At 32.4% G+C, this 12,589-nt stretch overlaps 1 protein-coding gene across 7 annotated transcripts in view; it reads left to right on the forward strand.

The window, feature by feature from the left end:
* Window positions 1-12,589, forward strand: part of Dennd4a (DENN domain containing 4A) — a 114,810-nt gene that overhangs the window by 71,027 nt on the left and 31,194 nt on the right. For 3 of the 7 annotated variants that reach the window (XM_078049443.1, XM_021727663.3, XM_078049444.1), the window contains 6 exons: window positions 6,819-6,952; window positions 9,276-9,411; window positions 9,751-9,957; window positions 10,044-10,172; window positions 10,427-10,568; window positions 11,322-11,453. In XM_078049443.1, the coding sequence (XP_077905569.1) occupies window positions 6,819-6,952; window positions 9,276-9,411; window positions 9,751-9,957; window positions 10,044-10,172; window positions 10,427-10,568; window positions 11,322-11,453 (880 nt within the window). The remainder of the gene's footprint in view (window positions 1-6,818; window positions 6,953-9,275; window positions 9,412-9,750; window positions 9,958-10,043; window positions 10,173-10,426; window positions 10,569-11,321; window positions 11,454-12,589) is intronic. The other 4 variants (XM_040276188.2, XM_078049445.1, XM_078049446.1 and 1 more) reach the window with 2 other exon arrangements.

Consider the following 12,589-nt stretch of genomic DNA (forward strand, 5'->3'; position numbering starts at 1 on the left):
TAGGGGGAAACAGGCACAGATCTGGAAAGGGAGAAACTGTTAAATAACTTAATTAATTAATTAATTAAAACACCTGGTGCTTATAGACAAGCAGTCCTCTTATAATATCCCACCATGGAGACGGGCATAGTTTCTAGCATTCTTTCCAGCCTCATTGGATACTAACCTTTTTATTCTAGTCCATCTCTTCTATTTCATTATCATTGCTGGCATATATATTACATAACTGTGTTTCATCTACATAAATATGTTTGTGTGGGAATAAAGCATCTTATTTCCAATGGATACCACACCCTTCTAGAGACACCTGTGATTTTGAATTAGCATTGACATGTTTCTAATGTTTTTTAAAAATATTATCTCTGAGTTTCATAATAATGACCAAGGTATACTTCATTTTTATTGAAATTTTGTTCCTAAACACTTTTATTAAATTGCTAAAGAAACAGAAGTGTTGAAATTAAAAAGGAGAAAGAACTCCATAAGTTTAGTATCCCAATGTAAAATCCATTTTGCATTTACTTTGTTTTTTGTTACATAATTGTAAAAGTGTTCCAATTTTTATACATAACTAATTAGCATTTTAATAGCACTGTCACATACTTTAAGAGTAAATTTTGATTTTTACCCCAGACATGACATAGTTTAAAAAGTCATTTGATTTTGTTCCATCCCTTCCCATTCTATTTCTAGTTACAAAAGCAATCACTTCTCTTTCAGCTCTTTCTTCATTTACCTTAAGATTTTTAAGTAATGTTTTTATTGCTGCTCATAATTTCCTGTATTATCAATTAATGTCCTATGAACTACCACCACAATTCTAATATAGTTAAAATATGAATTTTGGTCAAATAGTTGTTCAGTGTTGATATTACTGTCTTTTTATATGTATCATAGCTAGGCTATAATTAAATTGTCTTTCATGTATAGATTTTTATTTTCCCAAAAGTTAATAAATGCTCTGTTTTTATCTTGTATCTGTTAATAATTCATCTCTGAATTCTTGTACAGAAGTGAAAATTTCTATTTTTTCAACACATCCAGTAATCATTTGATTTTTTTTTTCTTTTAATTCTTGCTGGAGTTTTCCATGCTGTCATTATAATCTGAATTGATTGCTTCCTGGTCTTTGATCTGGCATTTTTCTTTACTATTATTTTTGTTATTGTATAACTTCCTTGCAGAGTAGGAAGCCCTACTTTCTGGCTTCAGTAACTATTTTTTTTAATTTCCTTAAATAAATCTCTTGGTAGCTTAGTGAGAAAGGGTACATGGGAAACTGTGTGTTTTGTGTATATGTGGTACTAGGATTGAACACAGAGACACTTTACGGCAGAGGTATAGCTCCAGCCTTCTTTTATTTTGTGATAGCATCTTACTAGGTTGCTGAGGTGACCTCAGACCTGCAATTCTCTTGTCTCAGACCCTTGGATAGCTGGGATTATAGTTGTATACCAATTGTGCCTTGTGAATGGGAGACAAAGGTTTTTTTTTTTTTTTATTTCCTGCCTATCTGAAAATTTCTTTTTTTTTTCTCTGCTACTACTTGTTAATTTGGTTGGATTAATTTTTTTTAATTCAACAAAAATGTATTGATCATCTCTTACTTACCAGGTACCTTTTGTTGTTGTTTTAGTTTTGTTTTTAGTTGCTGGGGATATAGCAAAGATCACAATAGACCAAAATCTTTTTCCTTATAAAGTTGACATTCTATTGGTGAAGGCAGATAGATAAAAGACCAAATAAATACTTGAAATGTATAGTGTGTTAGATAATGAAAAGTTCTTCTGCAGGAAAGTAACAATAATAAAAGATGAGGGAGAAGACAGGGAGTATGCTGGGACAGAAAGATTTGTTTGAAAGTTTACAATAGCAGACAAGCAATGCCAAATGAGAAAGACCAGACATCACAACCAAGTGGCTCCCTCAGAGAAACAGTCTGTCAGGCAGTGGAAATAACATGTGCAAAGGCCCTTTGGTGGGAGTCTGCTTACTTTATTAGAGAAAAGGGAATGGCCAGGAAAATAGACTGGAGATGAGGGCAAAAGAAAGTAGGGAGAGAAAAACAAATCCTTAAGGCCTTACAGGTAGAGGAATAACTCTATTTAAAATAACAACAATAACTAAGAATTAATAAAATAGAAAATAAAAATAACAACAAAAAGATTCTCATTTACCAAGTACCAAACATACCTCCTGTTGAAGGGCTCAATAGGAGCCCCTTTGACTATAAAATGGGACACTGTAGCTGTCTCCCAGGTTTGCCACCAGGACCAATAAGCAATAGGTACCAGGAGGGGTCCCGCTGATTCTGCTAGATGGCCAACTCAGCTAGGGAAGTAAGCCAAGCCTTTCCAAAGTAGGCTACTCCCCCACACATCACTGCCATGGCTCCACCTCCCAGTCCTGCCCCTGCAAAAGTCTGGGCACAAACAAGTGAGTGCAAATACTGACCCTGAGACTACCCAGATTAAAATTTTGAAGTCATTGCTGTATTGTCTTGTAGCGTCTAGTGTTACATTTGAGAATTCTAATACCATCTTGATTTCCAATCTTTTGTACTTGATGTCTTTTTTTTTTTTTTTTGGAAGCTTTTAAAATCAACATACCTTGAGTAGGATTTTTTTTATCTTAATTGAATTGGATATGTGTAGGCCTTTTTAATCTGCAAATTAATTTTCTTCTATTCTGGGGAATTTTCTTCTCTGTTTAATGTCTTTCCCTTATTGTTCTCTTTTTATGAAATAATTATTATCTGGATATTGGCCCTCCAGACTGATCCTCTTAATTTTATTTTTTTTTCATCTTATTTTTTTTTTTAAAGAGAGAGTGAGAGAGGAGAGAGAGAGAGAGAGAGAGAGAGAATTTTTTTTAATATTTATTTTTTAGTTCTCGGCAGACACAACATCTTTGTTGGTATGTGGTGCTGAGGATCGAACCTGGGCCGCACGCATGCCAGGCGAGCGCGCTACCGCTTGAGCCACATCCCCAGCCCCATCTTATTTTTTGTCAGTTTCACTTTTTGAGAGATTTCTTTAGTTTTATCTTCAGTTTTTATATGTCTTATTTCTGCTATCATATTTGTAATTTCCATACAAATTCACTGAATGTTCCTTTTTTTATTCATCTTGTTCTTATTTCATGATTATAAGCTTATTCATTTTAGTTATTTTGAAGGTTTCCTCTCCCTGCACTGTCTCTGCCTCTTCTGTGTACATTTTTATGTTTGTTTATTTTGTTCTTTTTCACAGTATTGTTTTCCTTGTTTCTTGTTATTTATTTGTTTAGCATTCTTTTTGAAGAGGGAGGCAAAGGAACTCATTGGAGCTCTTTCTGGGAAGGTGGGCTTGAGCCTTCTTAGGTGTGAATTGAAAATCATACCTTTACACACCTATTTCATTGCAGTCCCAGTTTGATCAGTGTAATTCATTTCTTTAGGCTGATTCGTTTCCACAGGGTGTATCCTCCAGTGTGAGGCCTGGAGAGCAGAAGCCTAACAACTAGTATTCTTAGCTGAGTGAGGAGGATAACTCAGTTTTTCTTTGTGTGACATGTAGACTTTTACTTACTTCACCTTCGTCATCTCCCCAGTGTCCTCAAGTGTAAAGTCTTTCTGGTTCACTCAGAAAATCCCAGCCAATCAGGCACAGTGGCATATGCCTGTAATCCCAGCAGCTCAGGAGTCTGAAGCAGGAGTATTGCAAATTCAAAGCCAGCCTTAGCAATGGTGAAGCACTTAAGTAACTCAGTGAGACCCTGTCTCTAAATAAAACAGAAAATAGGGCTGAGGATATGGCTCAGTGGTTGAGTGCCCCTGAATTCAATCCCTGGTACCCTGCCTCCTGCCCCCTAAAAAAGAGAAAATCCCAGCCAATTCTGCCACCATTGGAGAGAGGTAGCATCCTAATTCTGTTTGTTTGGGCTATGGATCTGGGAGTCCTTCCTTAAATGTAGGCTTTGAATTAATCCACCTGCACTCCCAACTTCAAGGGCATCTAGTTCTATTCCTGATATTTCTGAGGCTCTACAGAGCAAAGTAAATTGCTTTTTGATATTCCTCCTCCCCCTCCCCGGTGCCAGATATGTGGCCCTCCATTTTCATTGATTTAGTCTCATTTTGAGGGGATTTTGGGAGTACAGAAGGCAAACTGTGCTTAATTTATTTGTCTTGTTCAAAGTGTATATAATCTTTACTGTTTTAATTTTTTGAAAATATTTTTAGTTGTAGATGGACTCAATTCTTTTATTTTATTTATTTATTTTTCTGTAGTGATAAGGATTGAACCCAGTACCTCACACATGCTAGGTGAGCACTCTACCACTGAGCTATGACTCCAGTCTCATGTTTTCATAATAGACATTTTTAATGACTGTTTCATTCAGTGAATATACCATAATTTATTGATTAACCTGTTTTTGACATGGAAATGACTTCTAGTTAATTGCTATTGCAATCCTACAAAAACATGTTTCATGCTAATAGATTTCTTACACATTAAGTTATTGCCCACACATCCCCCCTTTCTTTAAACTGTACTGGAGATTGAACCCAGGGTGTTGTGCATGATAGACAAGCACCCCACTGCTAAGCTGCATCCCAACCCTTTTTAAACTTTTTGAGATAAGATCTTGATAAGGTTACCCAGGCTGACCTCCAGTGTGTGATTCTCTTGCGTCAGCCTCCTAAATAGCAGGAGTTAATAGGCATGTGCCACCAGGCCCAGTTATTTTCTTAAAATTAGAATACAATGAATATGTTTAGCTTTTACTTTCTAAGAAAGTCTACTAATTTTGAGTACTAACAAGGTATGTGATTATCTAGCTTACTAGATTGATTGTATAATTGTTAGTTTCATCATATAAAAGTCTTTTTGACAAACTATAAAAGAAAGTTCCAGTTGGGCATGGTGGCACACACCTATAATCCCAGAGACATGAGAGGTTGAGGCAGGAGTACCGCAAGTTCAAGTCCAGCTTCAGCAACTTAATGAGGTCCTAAGCAACTTAGTAAGAGTCTGTCTCAAAAAAATAAAAAATAGGGCTGGGGATGCCTCTGGATTCCATACCCAGTAATATCAAAAAAAAAAAAAAAAGAAGAGAAGAAAAGGTACCTTCTCTTATGATGAATTTTAAGTATCCTTCAACAGAATTAAAATACATGTTGGTTCTAAAAGCAACATATTCTGCCTTGTTTATATTTTTATTCTGAATATTTATTGCTTTTGTATCTTTTTAAAATAATAAACATTAATTTTATTTGGAAATAAGCAGCAATATAAAGAAGAAACTATTTGCTGGTAATTCTATACCCAGAATAGTTAGTATTTTGGTAATTGTGTGTGTATGTTTATGGAAAAAGAATGCATAATTGCATAACATACATAATCACTCAAAAAATTAAGAATCATAGTGTGTGTGTGTATGAATGATTTGGTAGTCTTTTATTTTTCATTTGTGAACATTTTCTCTTGTCATTAATTATAATTGTCAAATTGCCCTGATGTTGTATAGTTCACTCTATATGTAGACAATTTAAAATATTCTTTAATCCTGGGAGTTACAATATATAATGAAGTGAATTTATAATCAACAATTTATGTAAGATTTTGAATATACTTCTTTTTAATAGAAAATTTTTAAAACTTACCTTTTTGGTATACTTTAAGATTTAATCTGTTAATAATTCTTCCAACTTATTCATTCTTGGTATGGGGTTGAATTTTTTCTTAACAAATATAGTTCTGTGGATTGTATTTTGTCATATGTTTGACATATTTAAATGAACAATTGTTCAGTCCTTTACTTTATGAGTTCTTGTGGGACAACTTAGTCTCTATAAAGTTTTTAATTTTTCTGGATATCTTCTTGCAGTATAGTACCTAGGAAAAATAGTACTACTGAAGTGTTTTCAATATTATTGTGCCTGGAGTTTTCAGTATATGTACTTTATACACACTGAAACAACTTGGGAAAATTTGTTAGATTTAGTATAAAGTTTAAAAATTACAGCCCAATATCCTAACACATGTGTGTGCATTTAAAAAAATATTTGTTGAGGACTGGGGTTGTAGCTTAGTGGTAGAGCACTTGCCTCGCATGCATGGAACACTGGGTTTGATTCTCAGCACCATAAAAAAAAAGATAAATGGAGATATTGTGTCCGTATACAACCAAAAAAAATATTTAAGGAAAAAAATGTTTGTTGAATAATTAATAATGCAAAACAACATTTAAAAAATACATTGGGGGCTGGGGTTGTAGCTCTACTAATTAGTTAGTACTCTACTAATTTTGAGTACTAACAAGGTATGTGATTATCTAGCTTACTAGATAATGGCAGAGTGCTTGCCTATCATGAATGAGGCACTGAGTTCAATCCTCAGCACTGCATAAGAATAAATAAAATGAAAGTATTCTGTCCATCTACAACAAAAAATTTTAAAATACATATACATTGGGACATCTGGGTCCTATCCTGTCCTGTTTACCTCATTTCTCTTTTCTTTCCCATAAAGAGAATAATTTTCTTAGTGTTCTTCTAGTACTTCTTTCTGTAAATACAAACAAAATAAATATATGTTCTTATTTTTCCTCTTTTATTATTCAAAAGATAGTATACAGTATAAAATGATTTTCACCTTGGTATTTTCATTTAATTATCTTGGAACTCTATATAGGGATAGAGAACTTTTTCTTTTTAAATAGCTCTTTAGTGTATACTAGTGAAGATATTTTATTTAACCATTACCCTGTAGATGAACACTCATCTAATCAATGTGGGGTTTTTTTTTTAATCAGTATTTTTTAAACTTATTCAGGTCGATATGGACAAAAGTGGTGAAGTGCGACTCATAGAATTGGATGAATCTTTCAAAAGTGAACATACTGTTTTCGTAACACCACCTGAGATCCCACATCTACCCAATGGTGAAGAACCCCCTTTACAGTACAGGTATTCAAGAGGCAGAATGTTTGAGATTGAAAGAGAGAAGCAATCCATCATCTGTGACATAGCTTTCTAAGGACTGTGGTATTTTCAAAAATCCAAACTTTACAGATCCCTAATTTTTAGGTGGTAAGCAAGCTTATCCCACATCCATTATTAAGTTTTCAGGTATAAATGGAAAAAATATATAACTTTGCATAATAAATACTTGGGTAACTCTCTAATTATATCTATATAAGGATCCTCATAAATATTGATTAAATTTATTGACTTTCCCTCACTGAAATGCAGCATTTTTATTATAGAATTTTTATTTTCTCTTCTCACTAAAGCTAGTTCCATCACTTTCATCCCCTTTTCGTTCCATACATACATTGATTAATGTAACTTAGTTTATAAAAAGATTAAATCTAATTTAGGGTCAATATTTAAGACCTTGATTTGTATAAAATAATTTTAAGCTATTCATTTTTTCATAAAGTCATGAAAATTCAGAATTATTAGAATTGATTATTGTTAATTTAGGAAATTTTGTCTGATATTGCTAAGTGCTTGGTCTATAGATTTAAATGTTATATTGTCTGCTTTCAAGTCTAATGAGGAAGAGAGAAAGAGCCTCAGCACAGTGAAATGAAGCTATAATAGAGGTAGATTTATTTTTTAGTTTCTAGTGCTGTGCATTTACTACCTAAAATTGTATTTTCCTTAAAACTTAAAATTTTAAAAAATTCTCTAATAATACTTTCTTACTTCATTTAGACTCTAAACTTTTTAATTTTACATCTGTAATTCATTGATTCACAGTTTATTATTTTCATTGGAAAAGGTTTTTCCTGATATCCTCATGTATGGATTAAATTCTTCATTTTATAGATGAAAAGTAGTGTGACAGATGTTTGTGAATGTAGATTAATTCATAGACCATTTGATTCTACTCTTACTGTTCATCCGATAATGATGTTGCTTATATCACTTTTTAAAGTATGTCTTTTATCCTTTTTTTAAATGATTTTTTTAGTTGTAGATGGACACAGTACCCTTATTTTATTTGTTTATTTTTATGTGGTACCGGGGCTCAAACCTAGTGCCTCACGCATGCTAGGCAAGCACTCCACCACTAAGCCACAATCCCATCCCTTTTTGCTGTTTTTTAAAATATTTCTCATAATTTCTCCTTTCTAAACAAGATATTGCTCTGAGATTTCTTTTGTACTTTACACTGCTTAGTCTGCTTTTAGTATGTTTCACTAGTACAGTTTTGTTTTACTTTCTGTGGTTTGGTTTTAACTTTTTAATTTAAATTTTACTTTCAGATTTGGTCCCCTACTAAAATTACTTAGCTTAAAAAGTTACCAGTTTTTAATACAGCATATGTAATTTTTTTTCTTGAGACTATCAGTATAATTATGTTATAATCACTGAAAAAATAATTGAAATTGGTCCTCTTAATAAAAGATGACTCATTGTAAAATGATGAGGTATTTCCATAAGACAAACAAAGTGGTCTTAATATCACCCTATATAGATTCAGTGACTTTTTTTAAAGGGACATGGGTTTTCTGAACTTCTTTGCTGTTTTATTCCAAATTAGCATTCTATCATTACTAATATTTTCTTATTCTACTGAATTTTCCTATAGGAATATGTGATAAATAATATCTATCATCTTTTATTTTTAGGTTACTTCTTAATTAAGACTATATGCCTTTAAAAATATTTAAAATAGGCTAATTTTGTTACTTGGGGGGATTCTTTTCTTTTTTGCATATTTCTTCTAGCTGCTTCCTTTTAAATATCCAAAACACCTTGCTGTAGCATCCTGATGTTCATCCAAAGCAATGACATTGATGATTGCATTGTTTGAAAAGAGTATTGATTTGGTGGGCCCTTTTCCAACTGCCACATTTTCTAATGTTTGCTGTCTCTTCTTTTAAAAGTTTGAGTTATTTTGTAATTTGATGTCAAGTTCAATTAAATGTATTGCCCACCCCCAGATATAGAGTCTGTATTTAACTATTACACTTCTAAATATTATGTTAAGAAAAGCAGGGGCTGGGGTTGTGGCTCAGCGGTAGAGTGCTTGCCTAGCACGTGCAAGGCGCTGGTTCAATCCTCAGCACCATATAAAAATTAATTAATTAATTAATTAAAGGTGTTGTGTCCAACTTAAAAAATATATTTAAAAAAAAAAGAAAGAAAGAAAAGCAGCATTAGCATTTGCAATGCTAATAACAAGATAGTTAAATTCTAAGATAGAAAGTTTTCTTAGCTTGTAACTACTGTGATCATCTATGTATGCTTGAAATTTTGTTTTTCTTTTCCAAAACAGCTATAATGGATTTCCAGTTCTTAGGAACAATTTATTTGAGAGACCTGAAGGATTTCTGCAAACACGAAAGAACAAATTGCCTTCAAAATCAAGTAGCCCTAGTAGCCCTTCTCCCATGTTCAGAAGAACAAAACAGGTACTTTTAAATTTTTGCAGTTTTCATGTAATCAACTATTAAATCTGACATTCATTCTCCCTTAATATACTTTACCATCCACAAATAACTATTATTAGATTATAATGCTCCTTATGCAGTATGAAGATCCAGTAATCTGACCTAGGAAATTAACCTGAGTATCTTATTCTAGAAATTTATTGCATATTGTATGATAAGATTCAAGAGGAAACTTAAAAATATATTAATTATGAACAGATTTTTCTATGGAAATATTGTGACCTTTATCTGCTCAACATTCAGTTCAAGAATGATGTCTGAGAATATTAATTTTTATGAGACTTTTTGCATTTTTCCTAGGAAATTAAATCAGCCCATAAAATTGCCAAGAGGTATTCTTCTATCCCTCAGATGTGGTCTCGGTGTTTACTACGACACTGTTATGGACTGTGGTTTATTTGTCTGCCAGCTTATGTGAAAGTGTGTCATTCCAAAGTCAGGGCTCTGAAAACAGCATATGATGTACTAAAAAAAATGCATTTGAAGAAGATGGATCCACCTGATGAGGTATCAATTATTCCTTAAAATACATTATTCTAGATTTAGGTACATAAGTATCTTTGTTTTTATACACTTTTTACCTTGTGTTTCAGGTGTGCTACCGAATTCTTATGCAGCTCTGTGGACAGTATGATCAGCCTGTGCTTGCTGTTCGAGTGCTTTTTGAAATGCAGAAAGCTGGTATTGATCCCAATGCAATTACTTATGGTTACTATAATAAGGTAATCATTTTGATTTAATGGAGAAAGTTATTTTTGTAATCATAAGACCTTAATTTAATTGCAGAAATAATTGATGCAGGGGGTTATTTGGCATTTATTTTAGAATTTCCAAAATAATTGTCTCAATGAAGCAATTTTTGTTATTCTTCCTGTTATAAAATCTACTTTAATATTCTTTTGCTGGATTCTAAAGCCAATGTATGTTCATTTATAAATATTATCTTACTAATTATTTTATTTTGTTGAATGAATAGGCTGTTTTGGAAAGTACCTGGCCTTCAAGAAGTCGTAGTGGCTATTTTCTTTGGACAAAAGTAAGAAATGTTATTTTAGGAGTAGCACAGTTCAAAAGAGCTTTAAAGAAACATGCCCACTTATCACAAACAACTCTCTCAGGTAATTAAAGGTTCTTAAGGAATGTATGTATTTGACTTTTTCTTAAAAATTAATTGACTAGTTATATTTTATATTTTTAGAAATATTGAATACTTTAAAAATATTGAATATTTTCGGGTTTATATTGCCATTAAACATATTCACATACAAGTTGACTATCCTTTATCCACAGTGCTTAGGACTGGAAGTGTTTGAGATTTGATACTTTTTTTGTATTTTGGAATATTTACATATATATGTATATGAAATACCTTTGAGATGGGATCCATTTCTAAATATGAAATTAATTTATGTTTCTTAACATAAACATACATGTTTATATACCTTATACATATAGCCTGAAGGTAACTTTATACAGTATTTTGTGTGCCTACTTTTTGATTGTGATCTATCATATCAGATCAGTTGCGGAATTTTCCACTTGTGGTGTCCAGTCAATACCCCAAAAGTTTTGGATTTCAGGGTTTTGGATTGGGGAATCTTAAACCTGTATTGGAGAACTCTTCCCATTTAAAAAACACCACATTTCACTTTTTTTCCCCTTACTTGTTAAATGTATCAACCTTTGAAGGTCTTTGTTTTAGCATTCATTCATAATTCACAGTATGCTTCTTTGTTATAGTTGTATGCTGGTTATGTGGTACTTTTCATGTTGTTATTATATTAGTAAATTTTTAGTTTGAACAGCAAACTCTAATGTGTATTTTTGGTATCTCCTTGAGTAGTAAAATGCTATTAAATTGTGTTCTTAAGCAGATGGCAGTGACCTGGATGCTGTTAGTCATGGCAGCATGGATAGTGGTCATGGGACACACACTGTGGAGCAGGCACCTTTTAATACGGGTTTAATCAAAGTATATGCTACTGATGATAGATCTAGTACAGGTTCGTGTGTGCTTATGTATACATTTATTACAGTACATTTTAAAAATTAGAGCTGCTAGCCTATATTTAAAAAATTTTTATTTTTAGTGATGTGTTTAACTGTCACTATTTAATTTTATATTAGGTACTTGATTTTATATTAAATTTAATAATTATATGCAATTTTATTTATTCTTTATTTGAAGGATTATAAAGTTCTTTATTAAGTATTTACTACATGATAATTCAGTATCCAATTAACTATGGGTAGCCACAGATCTCTTCCTATCTTTTTTTTTTTTCCCCAGTTTTGGGCATTGAACTACCTGGGGCTTTGCACATCCTAGGCATTTGCTCCACCACCAAACTATACCCCCAACTCCTTACTATGTACTTTTCTTGGATAAATTCTTTGTAATTATGAAAATATTGTTAGTTTTTTTAAAGAGACATCAAGCTCTGTTTCTGAGTTAATGATGTTGTACCAATGTCAACTTCCTGGTTTTAACATTGTTGTATGGATGTATAAGGTATTATTGGGGAAAACTAGGTGAAAGTACCCCTAGTAATTCTCTATACTGTACTAGTTTTATAACTTCTTCTGAGTCTTAAACCATTATATTTTTTCAATTTAAAACACAAAGTTATAATAATTTTAAATATAAAAAACAGCATTCTCTCACTGAAGGTAGCATTAGTTTCATTGAAATATAAAATTTATACACACACATAAACATTTTCTGTTAAAACTGATGTACTTGAAAATGAATTATTTGCATTATTCTGACTTTTTATTATTACACCTCAAAAAATTACATGACTTTTGGGGCTGGAGTTGTGGTTCAATGGTAGAGCCTTTGCCTAGCATGTGTGAGGCACTGGGTTTGATTCTCAGCACTGCATATAAATAAAAAAATAAATAAGATCAATTACACTTCTTTTTTAAAATTATGTAACTTTTGGGGGAGGGAAGTACTAGTGATTTTACAAGGGTGCTTTATCACTGAGCTATACCCCTAGCCATTTTTATTTTTTGTTTTAAGACAGAGCTCATTAAGTTGCCAAAGCTGGACTCAAACTTGTAATCTTCCTGCCTCAGCCTCCCAGTTTACTAGGTTTACAGGTGCCACAGCACCTGGCTTATATGTGACTCTTTA

Source organism: Ictidomys tridecemlineatus, chromosome 5 (genome assembly GCF_052094955.1).
Source record: "Ictidomys tridecemlineatus isolate mIctTri1 chromosome 5, mIctTri1.hap1, whole genome shotgun sequence".
NCBI classification, from domain to species: Eukaryota; Metazoa; Chordata; class Mammalia; order Rodentia; family Sciuridae; genus Ictidomys; species Ictidomys tridecemlineatus.